The 17,802-nt window shown below is 44.8% G+C and overlaps 4 protein-coding genes across 4 annotated transcripts; 1 reads left to right on the top strand and 3 right to left on the bottom strand.

The window, feature by feature from the left end:
- Positions 1-656: 656 nt before the first annotated feature.
- DFL_005318 (uncharacterized protein) lies at positions 657-1,538 on the bottom strand (the record flags this gene model as incomplete). Its single annotated transcript, XM_067634558.1, has 1 exon — positions 657-1,538. One exon carries the CDS (start codon positions 1,536-1,538, stop codon positions 657-659), a length of 882 nt encoding a protein of 293 aa, XP_067492615.1.
- Positions 1,539-5,617: 4,079 nt separating this feature from the next.
- DFL_005317 (uncharacterized protein) lies at positions 5,618-7,619 on the bottom strand (the record flags this gene model as incomplete). The annotated part of the gene is made up of 4 exons (XM_067634557.1): positions 5,618-5,813; positions 5,874-6,801; positions 7,070-7,413; positions 7,480-7,619. 4 exons carry the CDS (start codon positions 7,617-7,619, stop codon positions 5,618-5,620), a joined length of 1,608 nt encoding a protein of 535 aa, XP_067492614.1.
- A 925-nt stretch (positions 7,620-8,544) lies between these two features.
- DFL_005316 (uncharacterized protein) lies at positions 8,545-9,162 on the bottom strand (the record flags this gene model as incomplete). The annotated part of the gene is made up of 2 exons (XM_067634556.1): positions 8,545-8,754; positions 8,929-9,162. 2 exons carry the CDS (start codon positions 9,160-9,162, stop codon positions 8,545-8,547), a joined length of 444 nt encoding a protein of 147 aa, XP_067492613.1.
- Positions 9,163-14,170: 5,008 nt separating this feature from the next.
- Positions 14,171-15,373, top strand: DFL_005315 (uncharacterized protein; the record flags this gene model as incomplete). Its single annotated transcript, XM_067634555.1, has 4 exons — positions 14,171-14,183; positions 14,257-15,182; positions 15,246-15,288; positions 15,348-15,373. The coding sequence occupies 4 exons, from the start codon at positions 14,171-14,173 to the stop codon at positions 15,371-15,373; spliced, it is 1,008 nt and encodes a 335-aa protein (XP_067492612.1).
- Positions 15,374-17,802: the final 2,429 nt, after the last annotated feature.

Raw genomic sequence — 17,802 nt, 5'->3', positions numbered from 1 at the left:
TGTTCTACATGCCACATCGCCATCGCCTGTTGTAAAAACTGGTACCCCAGGGTATTCGGATTATGTGGATCGGAACGGATTGCCATCCTATTTGAAAAATGCTTTTTTTCAATGCCCACTGGTCAACTCGAAGGCTTAATAGCTGTTTGGAAGAAGGAAGGGGGGTTACTGGAGATTTACACAAGCCGTCCTCCTTCTCCATGCCTTCCAGGAAGATATCCATATCAAAGAAATGTAATGCATTCGCATCCCAAGTGGCAAAAGAAGAAATCAAATGAGAAATAATTTCACTATCACCAGTCAACATCGTCCAAGGCGCTGCCGGTAAGTTAAACAATGGCGTATCATCTATTATCCCCAAATCCATCTGCTGCGAAACCATCTGTCCCGTCACCTCCAAATACATATTCGTTTAAAAAACTGCGATTGGAAGTATAGTACGTACGATGTCCTCGTGTGTGGCTAAAATAGAACATTTAGATGAAAGACTTACTACAACCAACGAATGACAGTTGATATTTTATCAATTATACAATTTATGAGAAGTTATTTCCAGTATTATTACTGTGCTCGTCATTGATGCTTAGATGCAATCCAAGACGCCGTAGTGATCTCGTAAGCAATGTTATAGTAATAAGTAACAAGCTTGAAGAACTTCACTCCATCAATTTGTCGACAATAGACTCATATCCACCACCAACCACCTCCACCATCCCATCATCCATAACGACTTCCCGACCCTTCTTAGCCCCCATTTTACATATCTGTACACGATCTATCTCCAGCCCTTCCGCCCATACATGATCCTTATGCTTCTCCAATATCTCTGTAGCATCAAACTCTACCCTTCCAGTCTTATTCGATCTTGTATTCCTATCCCTCTTACCGGTGTTCCTAGAATCTAACGCCGGCTTTATCCGTTTGCAGTAGACGGTATTTATAACTGTCGCATGTAATTTCAACTGCCGGTTTTCAGACGTTAAAATACCCTTTTCGATGAGATGTGAGCGAAGGGCTTCGCTAAATTGTAGTAGACGGGTTTGAGATGACGATGAGGCATCTTTTGGTGGAAGGAAAACAACACGGCAGCCGGTTACCCCAGATTTGGAGTTTAAGAATGGTTCAAGACCCTTAAGGTCTACATAAAGCTTCTTGTCCTCCCCCGACACAGGAGGCGGTAAAAACTGCGAAAGATCCAAGTTTTTCAGCGTCGATATCGCATTTTCAATTTCCTCTTCTGTCGATAAGGTCATAACACCGAGTGTAAGATGTAGAGTATCGAACGGCCGGATTGCGTCTGGTGGAATTATAAATTTCTCATCGAGACCAGTTTCCGGGTTGGTTTCATCTATTGTAAACTGCTTTAGAGCAGTTTTTAGAGATGAATGCGCCGGTGGAAGGGTTTGGTAATAACTCCCATGCAGAGGAAGACATAGGAAATGAGTCGGTGACTTGGAGGGACCACGATCTTTGAAGGTTGGGAATGATGATGACTGGCCCTGGCTGTGTGTCTTGCTGCTGGAGCTGCTTGAAGCCATTTTACGGATGAATAAAGAACCACAAAGTTTGAAAGGTAAAGAAATGCTTCCGGCACAAGATGAACCAATAGTTTGGAACGGCCGTAGGGCGCGGATGCAGGTGGAAGGCCTGAACATTGACCGAGTCTGGGGAAGTGATGATATCAATGCGTTTTTGGCTGGGCAGTGTATTTCTTTCGGCCGAAAAAAAAAAAACAAATTGGCCCCGCAGGCTCCGTTTTTGATCTTGGAGATATAGATAAATAATGATGTGCTATCTACATCGAATTCTTCTAATCTAGTTAATTAGGTACATGCTCTAAAACTCCGGCATTGATGCCATTTACTCACTGCTGATTTGCTTCAAGTCAGATATCGATACCCTATTACCACAGGCGGAAATATATCCTGCTCTGGCACCGAGACTACTCCAGGCCCAAGAGGGTACTCGGAAACCCACCAAATTCGAATTCCCTACGGTGACCAAACACTTCTTTCATACACTTTCTAAGACAAAGCCTGTCGTACTCCCCGTGCCTCCCGACCGGTCGACCTTCCCAGTTATACACCACTCCATGAAGATGTTCTGTCGGCACTACCCCAGCTTCAACATCCACAAATCTCGCAATAAAGTTGGTTATCTCCGTCTCGCCTGCGCAATTCTCACAAATCCAGCTTCGACATCTAAGGCATCTTCGGTGTTGAATGCAAGTATAACATCTTGCATATAGCTCTGGGTATCTCCCATCCGGTCGTTTCGGTGGCCTCCAAGCAGCTTCCACTGAACTTGTTGTTATGGGCGGTGGTGCTAGTAGCGGTAACCAACCTGACGGTGTTTTGCCGTATATCCCCGGCCCCTCTGGTGAAGTTCCACAGTTCATACACCCGAATCCTAGGGGAAGACTGGCGAGTTGTGTTACAACCGGGTCCTCCGTGAAGTTCGGATCATGATTTGGCCCTCGACATAATATAAAATCGAACTTCATGACCCCTTCTGCGTCTTCGAATATTTTCTCCACATCTATCCCAAGAAGATTCCCAACGGGATCAATGATCTGGCGGGGGGCGGTACTGAGAGGAAGAAACCAAGGATCCTCTGGTAAATATATGACCGGCTTCGGTAACAGTCGTAAGGCCTCGGCCCGCCAATTCTGATCTTTGAGGTAAGTGATAGGACTCGTACACCCGAAAAGATAAAGCGCCTTTAACCGTGGAGGTTTTGGCTGTGTAACCGCCAACCTGATAAGTTGAAATATCTTTCTCGTTTCAACTTGGTGATAGGTAAACTTAAAACATCCTCGAACGCTTAATACTCGAACGTTAAATTGTCCAGTGGTATCCAACATTATCTCTCCCAATATATCCGTCGTCACAGCCATCCCATCAAGGATAAGTGTGCTAACATTCTGAAGAATCTTTTGTTGCGTAAGACTGTAGAATATCCCTCGGAGCGGACCAGAAAAGAATTCTTCTTCGGTAAGGGCTTCGTCCATGCGCTCGGCGCGCCAAGATATACCGCCGGTATCTAGGGGTGTTCGGTCTACGTTTGCAACCGGTAAGTCGGTGAAATCGAGGTACCGAAAAGTATCGGGGGAGGATTTTAAAAGTGAACGAATTGGATGGGAGGTTGAAAGCAATGCGAGTAACGACTGGATGGGGATACGGGGTATGATAAGGTTAAAGATTAAGTTATTCGATAGTACTGAAATGAGGCAAGGAGTGGCTGTTGAAGTCATTGAATTGTAGTATATGGAAGTACTAGTAAAATTGCTAACTTGTCCTGTTACTGAAAGCTATCCGTGTTTTATCCCACATCCGTCGGTCCGGACCATTCACTTTATAGCTCCAAATTGTTGCATTTTGGAACATCAACGCAGATCCAACTTGTTCTCAGAAATAGCCCAACCTTGGAGAGCTTCCATTAGTGCTATGAAGATGCGGGATTAGCTTTCTTACTGGGCTGTTTTGATTTCCTGAAGATGGCTGAACACTCACTGGTTATACTTTGGTGGATAGCAAATATATAGATCTTCAAACTCCAAAATAGAATCCGTGTACATCAATTGCTGCTGGAGATCGGCCCCCGAAATACCCTTGCTAGGGACACCGCAGAAGCAGCATAAATCCGTCCTAATGGCATCTGAATCTGTTTATCGAAAGCCATGTCTCTCTTAGGAGATACCAGTTCTCTTCCCCTTTTCCAAAATCTTGGATAACCATCCCGATTCTAGCTTTCTTTCCTCCCTATCAGCTTCCCGTTACCAACATGGCACAAACGGTTCTTCCACCTCTTCTTCTTCCCCTTCTTTCTCTCCTCTCTCTTCTTCTTCTTCTTCTTTCATCGAACCTCCCCTTCTATAAGCCTCCAGCCACTTTCTTTTTCCTCCTGCTTCTGCTTTTCCACTCTTTCTTTTCTAAGTGCCATAAATATCGCACCATCGTTTTCAATCTCCCAATTTTTTTAGAAATATTTTTAGATATTATTAATCTCCCTTTTGCGACTTTGAGAGTTTGAGATATGGAAGGATTGTTGTTAGGTGTTCGATATCGGATGTAGAGACCATAGTCTTTGAAGAATTCGATGATGAGGTGGATAGGGAAGATATACTCGACGGCATTTTTATATAGTAAAGATAGTAAGTTGTACTTAAAAAGGGTAGTTAAGATGTCGTGATAGGATAAAACTTCACTCTCGTATTTGTTAAAGCCGAAGTATTCAAAGTTGCTTGTAACAAGGCACCCATGGAGGGTCTACGACACTCTATGTATATTCCCATGTGTCGAAATACATGGCCAATGCCAATTTTATATTCGACCGCGCAAGTAGGTAACAATACATACATGCATTCCAATTTTAATGTTTCGTTCTGTAAATTTCATTGATTATAATTATTTGATCAGCCAAGCGCCTCGATCACTAGAGGGCATGGTCCCCTTTCTTGTCTTCGAATTCCCAACCAAAAACATCATCCACACACGCACTCAAATATTAAATATCCACAACTCTCCCCTCCGAATCCCTCTTCGCCAACCCCTACATCTGAAAATTCCTAACAATCAAATGAAAATGTATTCCATCACCCAATCAACCCGACGCTAACCCCCACCGACTCCCCGCCCTCCTATCCTTCGTATTCAACGCTTCCAAAATATAACTAACCGTCTGTACTTCTTTGGTCTGAAAACTTTTAATTTTCTCTGGGTCTAGAGTACAATCTTTCAATGCCGACTCATCGATAGGAATCCAAATTCCTTCTGTATCCTGGATATCAGGTGCTGTGGTAAGGGTTATTAGGTATGCTGGTGAAGGAGGGGTTGCTGGGTCTTCGAATAGGTTGGAGGTGTATTGATCGATTGTGAATATTTCCATGGCTCTTTTGGGGAGGGCAGGGTATTCGACCTGGTCTGGGTACGAGACAATCTATTTTTATTTGTTTTTATTTATTTATCTCAAGACCTTTTGGTTGAAAGTTCTGTTTTGGTATATTTGGCGAGTATAGTTAGTCTTAAGATAGATTTCGCAGCGAGCAAACATACTATGTCTATGAGGGTGTATAGGATTCGAGGCTGGGATGTATAATGGTATTCCTCTCGACGATTTTTATTAAAATAGCAAGGTCCAGAGGGCACAGAAAGATACTGGTATAAACAGATTACCTTATATGCAAGTTGTTCGGGGCTGGCCTGTCTACCTTCCGGAAGGATAGTTGCTTTACCAGTATACCGGTTACAGGTATGTACTTGAGTTCTTAAGTAGCCACCCCGCATTTTGTTTTAAGTCCACACCATCTTAATGCGCCACACCTACACAGGAACACAATGCTTCCCGTACAAGGTCATGGCCGTACTGTCTATATGCAGGGAGAGCCAGCTTGGCGGAGCCTTCGTGGGTCCGTATGTCCCACCCACACCTTATTTTACATATACATCCATCAAGGGTATCAGATGAACTAGAAAGACATGAAAAAAAACTTTTCGTCCCAAAGCACAAATAACCTACAAGCTGCGCCCCATCACAAAGAAAGAATCCAAAAGGAAATATCATAGCAATCTAATATGTACAATAAAAAAAGTCGCGAGGTCTAATGCTCCGAAAATATCTAAGAGTACAACCTCTTCTCAAAGCTGTGGAGACCGTGGACATTTCCTTCCATCTGAGCGCTGGCAGTTCTGATCTCGAATCTGACAGTTCCAGCTTTGACTCCTTCCTTCAATTCAGCAACAGATTTGACACCAATGTCCTGGAGCGAGTGCTGGAGACCGGCCTGGAGGTATGGTACAAACTTTGTAACAGACCTAGCAAGTAAATTATTAGCATTTATTTCACCTGGAAAGCAAACGAAGCTGGAAACTCACCCTCTGTCGGCAACACTGCCACTGACACCCTGTGCAACGAAAATCTTATCCGCCTCGCTGAAATACCTTCCAGTAGCTGCATTATCACCAGTCTTCTGGCTTTCCATAGCATCGATACTTCCCATTCCTCTATAAGCCTTAACCAACTGCCCTTTTTCGCTTAAAAAGTACTTGCCGGGGCTCTCCGTTGTACCGGCCAACAGACCACCCATCATAACAGCGCTAGCGCCCAAAGCCAATCCCTTGACAATGTGTCCGACGTTCTGAACACCACCATCAGCGATGCAAGGAACTCCGAACCTAGCCGCGAACTCGCAGACGCTGTAGACAGCTTGGGCTTGTGGTCTTCCGACCGCCATGACTTCCTGTGTGATACACGCGCTACCAGATCCCATACCGATACGTAAACCGTCTGCACCGGCAGCGATCAACGCGGCAGCCTGCTCCCGAGTAACGACATTTCCGCCGATGACATCGATTTGTGGGAATGTCTTCTTGATCCACTTGATCATTTCGATTTGGTATAGCGAGTTTCCTTGCGACGAATCAACAACAACAATGTCCAAGCCAGCGTCAACTAATTTCTGCAACCGAACCCGATCATCGGGCCTTGTCCCAACGGCAGCACCGCAAAGCAGCTGCTTCGAGGCGGTCACCTTGGAAGCCAGAGGGAAATTGTGGTTTTTCATAAGATCAGAACGGGAGAGGAGGGCCGTGAGGTTGTCGTTGCTATCAACAATGGGGAGTTTGCCCTTTTTGCATTTTTGGAGAATGACATTGGCCTCGCTGAGGGTGACACCCTGGTTTGCGGTGACGAGTTCAGAGCGTGGGGTCATAACCTCCTTGAGAGGGGTGTTTGGGTCCCGAACGAATTGGATATCACGCATGGTGACCATACCGACGAGTTTCGAGGAGAGGGTACCGTTTTCTGATTATATCGCGGCTATGTTAGCAGGGTGGCCATCGTTTGAATATTAATCGCGGAACATTGGACATCCAAGCTCGATGTAACGCTTATCAGGAGGTCTCCAAGCTTTTTTCCACAGGGACGTGAGTCCATTGCGGTTGAACGAAAGTTATTTAAAAAAGCAAATTGGTCATCATTTGAGCGTCCCAGGTCTACCACGGACTTCTACACCACCGAGCTTTCCCAAAGTCGTTTGCGATTTAAAAGTATAATGAAGATGAAAACCTACCGGTAATTGGGATACCAGCGAATCCTTGCTTCTCCTTCACTTCTCGGACGTCTTTGACGCAATGCGAGGGGCTGAGAACAACAGGGTCTAGGATGAACCCGTTCTCGTACCTCTTAACCTTCCTGACCATCTCCGCCTGTTCCTCGGCAGGGCAGTTGTGATGGATGATACCAACGCCACCAAGTAGTGCCATATGGATCGCCATGTCCGTTTCCGTAACGGTGTCCATAGGTGAAGAGACTAGTGGAATTTTGAGGGAGATGTTACGAGTGATTTTGGAGTCGAGAGTGACCTCGCTGGCGGGAAAGCCAATGTAACCGGGGAGGACGAGGAAGTCATTATAACTGTTTGCGACACCATGTCAGTATATTTCTTCAACTTGGCCATTTTTGACTTGATATGGGACGTACGTTAGACCACCACGCGTCTTCGGGTCCAGCAGTTCGGTGACGGAGATACCATCACGCCTTTCATACTCCTTGAGGACATCGAGAGCCTTGCTGGCATCGAGAACCTCATAGTCACCGTTTGTGGTGCCGTTCGAAGCCATCACAGCAACAAAATAAAATAAAATAAAAATTTTAGAGTGAAAAGAAGAGAAGAGAAGAGAATTAAGGTGGAACAAATATCCTTTTCTAGCTGTCGACTCTGTAGAAAATTGAGGAATAGCTAGTAAGTGAGGACAATTGTGGAAATCGATGGAGATATCGAAGACAGAGAGGGAAGAAAGGGGAGGAAGTTTGTGCGAGGAAAAAATTTTCGAGCAGAATTTATACGGTTGGGTTTCTCGACGCCGGCCGGTTCGAACCAAAGCTTGTCTCTCTCCACCACCAAAACCCAAAAACTTTTTTTTTTTTTTGGCGAGCTCGCCCAATTCGCTGGAATAGGCAAGGCAATTTTAATTGCAAGGGTCCACAGCAGCTTATCGATATCGATAGCTGGGCTGGGCAGTGGTGGCCATGTGGGGAAGCTTAAGCAGCCAATGCAATAAGCTCGGGCTCATCAACTTCAATAGTGCATAACTAGAGATCTAGACATCGCAAGCCGGCCTCATCCCAGATACCGAAGATTCATGACTCGACTGGGTGACAACCGCCCGGACGCATTGCATCAACGGTCCGGAGCGGGACAACACATATATTGGGGCACAGCTGCTCATATACACGGAAAACGACCGCATCTATAAACATCGGGAACGGGAACGGGAACGGGTGGCGCATGTTGAAGTGCGCAATAGGCATGTAAACAAGGAATAGACGCAGATTTGAAGACGTCAGCTTGCAGTGGGACTTTTGGTGGTCGCTTATGAGCATTCCAATTCTTTCCCCATCGTGGGCTCCGTAGTACAGACAGAAAATAACTTCCGATGACCAGTCAGCCACCAGTCAGGCGGAGAGGCAATCAATGCCACTCGGGCCTTGGACCAAATGGAAATTGTCCGGCTGTACATTAAGGCTTTTTTTATTTATTTATTATTATTTCTGGTCGTTCTTTTTAGCGGCGGCCGCAGCGGCTTCAGCAGCGATTGCTACGCTACCCGAGGGCACCGCTTGCTTATCCTCCGGCTTCTTATCGACCGTCGTAGTCGTCGCGGTTTGAGGTAGAGATGAAGCCGAAGGAGTCACCAGTCCCAATTTTTGCTTCAGCTCTCCATATTCATTCCATTCTTCGACCTCTGTGAAATCCTGTACAAACAAAGAAGGAAGTCTCCGCCAACCGACGCGTGTTGACGGAGGTTCAGTTCATGATCAGCCTCTTGTGTCGGATAGAAATGCCTCGTCGGGCCCCCCAAAAAAAGTGAGACGTAGGGAGAATTGTTCAAGGCAAAACGGGTCCGAGAGATGGGAATAAATACGAACACCAATAACTTGGCCATCCTTTACCAATGCTGGAAGCTTCTGCTTCGGGCCTTTCCTCCGAGTCCATATACTCCTTGCCTTGTCATCGGTGCTTATATCGATCACAGAAAAAGGAATTTTATTCGCTTTCAATATTCTCTCCAAGACACGGAGTCCGGTATCGATTGTGGATGAGCCAGCGGAGAGGGAGAGGTAAATGTAGAGGACCTTCGGATCTTGAGCTTCGGAAGGCATCTTGACGGTGTGATTGACGTTTATTCGAGCTATCGTAGGGTTGTGGGAGAAAAATATGCGGGGTAGATATGATATCAAGCTGGTCGTGCGAGAGGCCGTCGTTGGTAGTATATAAGTAGGTATGTCAATGCTAGCCACCTATACACTTCAGCTGTTTCAGGGGTCCGAATGCCGTTGACGAGAATGCAAATGCAACCAACCGCGGCTGGCTGAGGGATATATTATATTCTGGCCGTCTTGATTTCTGACTTTAACAAAGGTGGCGTGAGAAGGGAAGCTCGAGCCGTCAGTGCGCCTGCATGGAAGTTGGAGGAAACTGGACGAGAGAGAAATATCCTGTTTTTTTGAGCAGGAAATTTTTCTTGTCCGACCCTGGCACTCCAACACATTCCTGATGTTGCATTTTTTAAACATGCCATTTCTCAGATATCTGGAGTTCATGGAGGACTAGAATATAGTAAACCGTGGAGAAAAATACAATTCATACAAATGTTTAAACCTGTGCATTTACTAGTCTCTAGGCGCACGAGATAGTGGCTCAATTCTAGCATGCTTCATAAAATCTTTTAGACTAATCCCAAAAACGTGTGAAAGACTAGTTTTCTACCTAGGTACGAGATAATGATAACTTCGGTAACAATGGGAAAATATAGATATAACCAAGCATAAACTCTCACTTTTATTGTGTGCCAGACCACCTGTAACATAATACAATAACTTAAGTAACACGATTGTATATAAACATGACGAACCAAGATCGAGCCTTTCATTCGTCCCGTTTCACCACAGCTGCCTCGGAGCCTTTCTTGGAACCATTCTCATGCTCAGGGCCCTCCTGAGCCTGGGGACCTTGCTTGATACCTTCCTCTCCAGTAGCAGATCGCTTCCAGGGTAGCTCGGACCCTCCAAGTCCCGAAAGCGGATTCCCCAACCACCCAAGTTCCCTCCCCCGGGGGTACCTCATCCGGGCCCTCCAAATAGTACGTTTCCTTCGTTCCCGTGACCAATTCTCTTTCACTTGGAGCCTCGAAATCGTAACATCCATCGCTTTTTATCCCCAGCTTCGTCTAACTCATAGAAAATCGATCTACTGACTTCCATCGATAACCTGGATTTTGGATCTTTACCATCTAAGGTATATCATTTAATGCACTTTGATATGTTGCTAAGCTGTTGCCTGGTTTAATTTCAGGTTGACGCATCGTAACTTCGTACCGACAGTCTGAAAGATTTATTAGTGGAACCTCTGAATACGAACTTTGATAACTTGGAGCACTCACTATACCAAGAAATGCACATTGAAGGGAAATGTGACATCTCGCATGAATAGTTTGTTTTACCGAGGTGGGGAGGGTCAGGCGTGGCCTCAGGATTCGGAATCATCTCACCGTAATCGATGCAAAGACAGCGCTGATAGTTGAGAGTACCATAACGGAAGCGCTGTGCAGCGAAGTCGTCGTTAGGGTTAGGGCGTTGCCTCCCTACAATCACAGGATGATGCGAGGAATCCCGATCCATTTTATTTCTCACCGCATAGGCGGAGGGGCAAAAAATTGCCCATGTATAGAATGTTTTGCTCGTGACTTCTCTAGTGCGTACATCCTTCCCTTCCTCTGATATTTTTGTCTCCGTTTGATCTGATTTCAATGGTAAAGGCATGGACGGTAATGTTTGAGCTATCTGCCATACCGTGTGGTTGCTTTGTGAAATTGTTTGACTGGCCTGTGATATCGTCCCATTCCCCTGAAGAGACGGTATCATTAACGCTTCCAAGAGCGGCAAGCCAAAAACTAGAAAAGGCTTGAAGGGATGCATCCGGTAGAGAATATGTAATAACAGATCTTAATAAGGGAGGATTTTTTGAAATGGTTTTCTGAGTAGAATAGATGCGGACGTAGGTTCAGGGCGAGGTGGACTGCTTTTAAGAACCAGTTATATAGATATGGTACTGGTATGTGGCTACAAGTAGGGGACGAATTAGCGAGTGATCAACGCCGATAAAAGTCGTCCCAGGCATGTAAAATTTCAGTTAAGGGCTTGCCAGATGAGCCTCATACATTCCAACAACGGTGGCACAAGGCAGGATTTATGATGCTGTTACATTAGTTCCCAAAATACCTTTATAAGATGTTGCTGCAGTACTGCTTTATATGTAGTCTCGAATTTAACATTAATTTGCAAGGAGAATTATAAAAAACTAGTGTTTGGTTTTATCCCATAGATATAACATCGAAACTATTTGTTTTAATTCGATCGCTGAAACACGTTTAAAAGTTTATTGTTGAAATGGGATCCCAGCCTAAACATTTATTTCATTTCAAGAGGCTGCTACTAAAACCACAGGAGCTAGACAGTACTATCATGTCTAGGAACCTTATGTGCGCCTCTAGCTATGAACAAACGGGCTACCCTACGAACTCAATATGCAAACTCGGGTAATTAACAACACTGAATTGAGACGCGCCGAAGGACCCAGGATGGTGCTAAGGATACTGCTATAGTAATAGGTTGAAAGAAATCTGATGAGAAATTTTGGATTCTACGCAGGGCGGGGACAGGGCTCCATGCGGTCTTACAATGCATTAATGTCTCGAAGAGGACGCCCCTTAACAATCGAGCTGCTGGGTAGCGTCGAGGGTGTTAGCTTCAATAATATCTAACTCATATATATATCAAAATTAAGTTGGTTTAACTAGCTGATTCCTGATGACGAAATTTAACTTCACAACGTTTCTAACAATGCTGCGGTTGCAACGCAGCAATATATTTAGTTGATAGTTGGCCTTGAAGCTTTTGTGAAGAGTGACACACATACACACGTACGCCGATGCGAATTCGATTCTCACACTCCAGGGGGCAAGGTTGTTAAGTTGCAATGTTAATTCCTTACCATGCATATATATGCAAATGTTTATTGTAATTCTGAAAAAGCTTGAGGGAATATTATGATATGGACGGAATATATATGGTTGGAATGCCAATATTCCACAGCATGCAGTAGTTACTCCCAGACTGTACACTTAGGATCCATGAAACACCAGCTAGGCCACTCGCCGATCAGTCTAGTGTCGAGACTCGACTTGTCAGAAATATGGTCACGTGACATTGCTATTAGCGTTATTAGCGTTGTTGTTGTATGGCTCCGTCGCATGTAATCTTGGCAAGAACAATCAACGAACACAAGATTCTGACACGACTGCTCGTCGGTGTACTTCAGAAACATCCAACAATCGCAACACATAACATCAAGTATGGGGTCCAGCCAGCCCTGTACAGCCTTCCTCAGCTGATCGGGTTCCGTGCGACTGAGAACAAAGTGAGCTACAAAAATCGGTCCTTTTGTAATTACCCGTATAGCAAATTTCAAGAACAGACTAGAAGGAGCCAAAAAAATATTCAAGCAGATCGACAGGGAGTTTCACAAGAGCCGAAACCTAACTATTAAATTCTTCGAACTTTCGCACTGCCTACAGCGCTCGCCCTCATGCATCGTTGATATATCTAGACCCTAGAGTAAGTTCCCGCTATCCTAGCCACTTTATCGAACTTTGTGAAAATGGTAAACTTTGGAAGGGAAAGATCCCCATCTGGAACAAGTTGCTCTGCAGTCTGGCCCCTGATGACAATGCAACCAAAAAGCAAACTTAGGGATTAAGACTGCCAGCTGCCCCAACTAGTGGCACAGCCGGCCTAATGCGCGTGTTTTTCTTGATAGTATTGGCTCAGTAGCGCCATGGCACAGCAGCTTGACTGATGCATTGCCCTCTGAAACAAACTTTTCCATGCGACATAAACCCCTCTTGCTCTGAGATGAGAATCTAAAAATTATGTCCGGACGTCGGCATGTGCATGGAAGATTTCCCAAGTCTTAGGCCGTATTTATATCCGTTTAAATTCATTAATCATTCCGACCAGCACCCGTTGAGACATCATACGCTTGAGAGTGACGTACGTAAAGCGTGTTGCTTACTATGGATGGAGACTAGTATGGAGGCTGGACTACGAAACTAGGCTGGCCGACCTCCACTGGAAGTGCCGAGGCAAGAGCATCCAGATATGCATCAAGTTTGTACAAACTGTTCCACGGAGGCGAAAAGACTCTAGAACATGCCATTGTCAGATTTAAGAATGAAGCCCGAAGGATCTATAGCGTATTGAATACCCACTCAGAGCAGTAGAAAGCAAAGGGGATGGATTGGATTGTTGGAGATAGGATGACCATTGCAAATGTAGCATAGGCTCCTTGGACGAGACCTATGATTTATATGCCTACTTACGGCCCAGCGGTTTACGACGAGTTTCTAGCAGTCAAGGCGTGGTTTGCCAGGATGGAAGAGGTCCTAGCTGTGAAGGAAACTACTCTACGGAATTAACTGCCCCGGCGGCCAAGGTTTAAAGGTTGACGGAGAGTTTTTCTTTCACAAAAATGGCAGTGACCGATATGTTAAAAATTAAGAAGCAACTAAGATTGATACTTTTGTTTTTAAAATTGTTTTTAATACTCCACTCACGATAGCATTTGGAAATAACACGATGTTGGGCCTCTATTATATATACTCAATCGAAAAAAGCACATAATCTATCCCCGCAGCTAAAATCCCTATTTCCAATGTAAGACTAAAGCATGCAATATGATTATAAATATTCTAAAAGCGCAACCGCCTAAAAGCTCGAAATCCGCGTTGTGATTGCAAAATGCAACAGCTCTCCCCAAAAGCGGTAAGTGCGGGAGTAGCCGACTCGTGAAAGTTTGCCGAGGACTACTTCGGCAAGCAGAATATTGATAACGTCACGATCCGAAGGCTTCCCGATGTGCTGTGTAAGCTAACTTGAAGATGGATGGTGGGCTGGAGGGGTAGTTGACTTATAATTAACCCGCTGGTCCAACACCAACTTACAGCCAGAGCTAGGCTGTATAGCGCACGTAGCATCCGAATATCCCCAAACCGTTCTTCATAAGATTTTTGGCAAGTCCAGACATATACGGGATTCAATTGCGTATTGCAAAATGAGAGCCGTTAGTACGTACAAATTGCATCCTATCTCATATGGAATAATAGTTAATATATCTAACCAAATTCATGATATATATAGATATCAAAAGCAATGTGGGTCCCGCGACCTCCCTCTTCATAGACACAATCCCGGAACCCACTTTATCTCCCGGCCAAGTCCTGGTCTCAATCAAAGCATTCGGTCTCAACCGAATGGACCTCCTCCAACGAGAAGGAGAATACCCACTACCCCCACAAGCTCCCAAAACCATGGGCGTGGAATTCTCCGGCACAATCGAAAAAGTCTACAACGAAGCCCCGGAAATCGAGCCTTTCAAAGTTGGCGACGAAGTATTCGGATTAGCATATGGTGGTGCATACGCCGAAAAAATCGCAGTTTCGGCAAAGATGATTATTCACAAACCTAAGAAAATGAGTTTTGAAGAGGCGGCGGGAGTTCCTGAAGCTTGGATTACAGCTACGCAGGCTTTATTTCTCGTTGGGGGGTTTAAGAAGGGGGAAAGGGTGTTACTTCATGCTGGAGCTAGTGGGGTTTCTATCGCAGCTATTCAACTTGCGAAGAATGCTGGTGCTTCGGAGGTTTATGTCACTGCTGGATCGCAGGAGAAGATTGACTTTTGCGTTAAAGAACTAGGAGCGACCGCTGGGTTTAACTACAAGACTCAGGACTTTGCAGAAGAGGTACTCAAGGCTACTGACGGGAAAGGTGTGGATGTTATTGTGGACTATATCGTCGGTCAAGGGTATCTAGAGAAGGACCTACAGTGTGCGGCATTCGACAGCCGGATTGTGATATTAGCTATGATGGGCGGGGCTAAAACGGAGGATAGGATTGATATTGGACAGATATTGAGGAAGAGAATAAGGATTGAAGGGAGCACGTTGAGGAGTCGGACGCCGGAGTATCAGCAGTTGTTAAGAGATAGGTTGGTTGAAGAGGCTATGCCCAGGTTTGAAGAGGATAGTTTTAATATTGTTATTGAGAAGATGTTTTCGTGGAAGGAGGTACGAATGATCCAGACATGGCTTTGAGGATTGTGTGGGGGCTGACTCAATTATCGGGCATAGATTATCAAGGCGCATCAGTTGATGGAGTCAAATCAGACAAAAGGTGAATATAAAATGAATTCAATGACAACTTGTGAACTTGTACTAACGGGACGCGGGCAGGGAAAATTATCTGCATTGTGGATTGATCGGAATATAGTCAGGTCGGAGATAGTGACTTAACGAAAAATGCGGAAATCGAAATTCGATCAATAAAAGATCAGGACCTAGTCTTAGTCCGAATCCCTAAGTTTTGTGGATTAATTATTTAATCCTCGACATATCCTTACAATTACTGTGATTGTCATACCAAGATACTTAATAAAACTGAATGGTAAGAGGGAGAAGGGTTAAATAAAAATCGAAAATATTAATATCAATTAACATCTCGCTCGAGAGGGCGTTACCAACCAATCGTTATCCCCACGTGAGAATACCATTCTAAAGCCTATATCAGAAGAGATAAGAAATTTATACCGGGGTTGTAATGGGTATGCTATAGACTAGCCCGAAGATGCCTTTATCCTCCTTAGAGCTGCACGTACGCCCCACGATTGTCCCTTCTGGCTTCAGACACCTATATCACGCAATACATCCTTCATCTAAGGGAACCCATGAATAACATTTTTAGCAGTACAATGAGAGCCTTTGGCATACTGCTTAGACTTATCGTCCCCCCTTCACAATGAAACCCTCATTCATATCGCTCTTAAACTTTTTAGAATCTCTGGTTCGAAGTTATGTTGAATAAATTGAGAAATATGCCACGACGCAGCTTGGGTAGAAACCTCTATCTGACAGTGCTTGAATCCCTGAAGTTAGAAGTTGCAGTTATGAGCCTCTAAGTGTATTTGTGCAAGCTTTTTCCTTGCTTTCTTCGAGATTTGCTTGGAGTTCTCTGACGGCTTTGAAGGTGACTTCTCTACAGGCTTTAACCTTTTCATTTGAAGGTCGTCCATAATGGTTTTGGGCAGCAAGCAGTCTTTCGTATTCTTTTTTGGCAGCGACTGCGCCTGGTTTCTTAATATCAAGATGCGCTGGAGGGTTTACCTTGCAGGATCCATTGTTGAGGGCCCTGGATCCTGATTATCAGATTTGTTTTTTGTTCTAACAAAATGAGGGCTAATAGGTTATGAAGAGAATATATGGTCTTAGCTTGGATAAATACACTGGCGGAAAGGTAATCTCTTGGACGGAAGTTACGACTTGTGGGAATGATGTTGCCAAGTTGTTAGCTAAGGTTCCCAATATTATGGGTGAGTAGGAGATGAAGGGTATGTTTAAATAGTAAATGGAAGGGGCGTCAAAAGAAAGTATGTTCTAGCATCTATCACAAGGGATGCAAAAAGAATTATACTGACGTTTTCATATGCGCCAGGCCATCTCAAATTTCGAAGGAATACCCAACTCCCTCCTCATATTTTCTTCTTTCTGCTCTCAATTTTCTCCTCTTGATTACTATTGGGAAGGCCAAATATCGAAATGAGGTGTCCAGGGACCTCGTACTCATCCTCAATAGCACTAACTAAAGCATCCCGAATCCAAGACCACCCATCCAAGACCAACATACGCCCCCTCATCCTCATGCTCCCCCGAAACCACTGACCGACATCAGACACTAATTCTCTGATATGACTACCCTGAGCTTCTCCGCCGCTTCTAAGGATGATCCCCAGAAGTCCTCGGAAATTAAGAATTGCGTGAATGACTCGGGCACAATCTTGCGCCAGCTCAATTTCCAGAACAGCAGCTCTCAAAAACGCCTCTAGCCGGGTTATGGCACGCACTTCGCCCGGTGGTTCTGTGCTTAGGTCCGGATATTCGGCGCGGAAACGGCGAATAAGGGCAGAGCATATGGGCTTCTGGCGTTCCAAGTGGATTGTAGCATTGGGGAATTCGCGGCAGAATTGGTTGGGGAAGTTTCTTGAGATTGTTGCGGTTTGGAGATTATCCGCGAATATTCGAGATCAAGAAGGAGCGAAACGGATTGTTATCGAAGACCTAGCCGAGATGTTAGAGCGAAACGGATTGTTATCGAAGACCTAGCCGAGATGTTAGAGCGAACTTTCGAGAACTTGGTAGTCTTGAGGGGGGTTAAGTGCCTTGGGGAGATTTGGACTACAAGCCTCCGCGCCTTCCAGTCGTGGAGTATCGTCGGAGGATTGAGGAAACCAAGGAAATGGAGCTGACAAGTATTGGAATATCTTGTCAGATGTCTGTGAATTCGCAGAGACGAAGAACAATTTAACGTACGATATCGGAGGGATTCAATATCACTTGATCGGCAAGACAGTGTGGAAGTGGGTATTGCCGAAAGTTAGAAGTGGCGTGGAGGATATCTTCTAGTCACAAAATTTTGACCGTAGATATCTATGCGTCTTCTGGGTGCTTCTTTGTTAACACAGACCGCAGGAAACCTATCATCACATCTACCATATACATACGAGCACTAAGCCTAACGGTATTGTATCCTATCTACTCTGTACAAGATTGCTAACTTTTTGATATCAGCGTAGAGAATTTAGGGTCATGATTCCTTGCGACGTTAATACGAAAGTTACAGTACTTACGGAAATCT

The sequence above is a fragment of the Arthrobotrys flagrans genome, assembly GCF_004000055.1.
Source record: "Arthrobotrys flagrans strain CBS H-5679 chromosome Unknown unitig_0, whole genome shotgun sequence".
In the NCBI taxonomy this organism is placed as follows: Eukaryota; Fungi; Ascomycota; class Orbiliomycetes; order Orbiliales; family Orbiliaceae; genus Arthrobotrys; species Arthrobotrys flagrans.
Note: the sequence above shows the minus strand (reverse complement) of the source record. Positions and strands in the feature narration are given on the sequence as shown.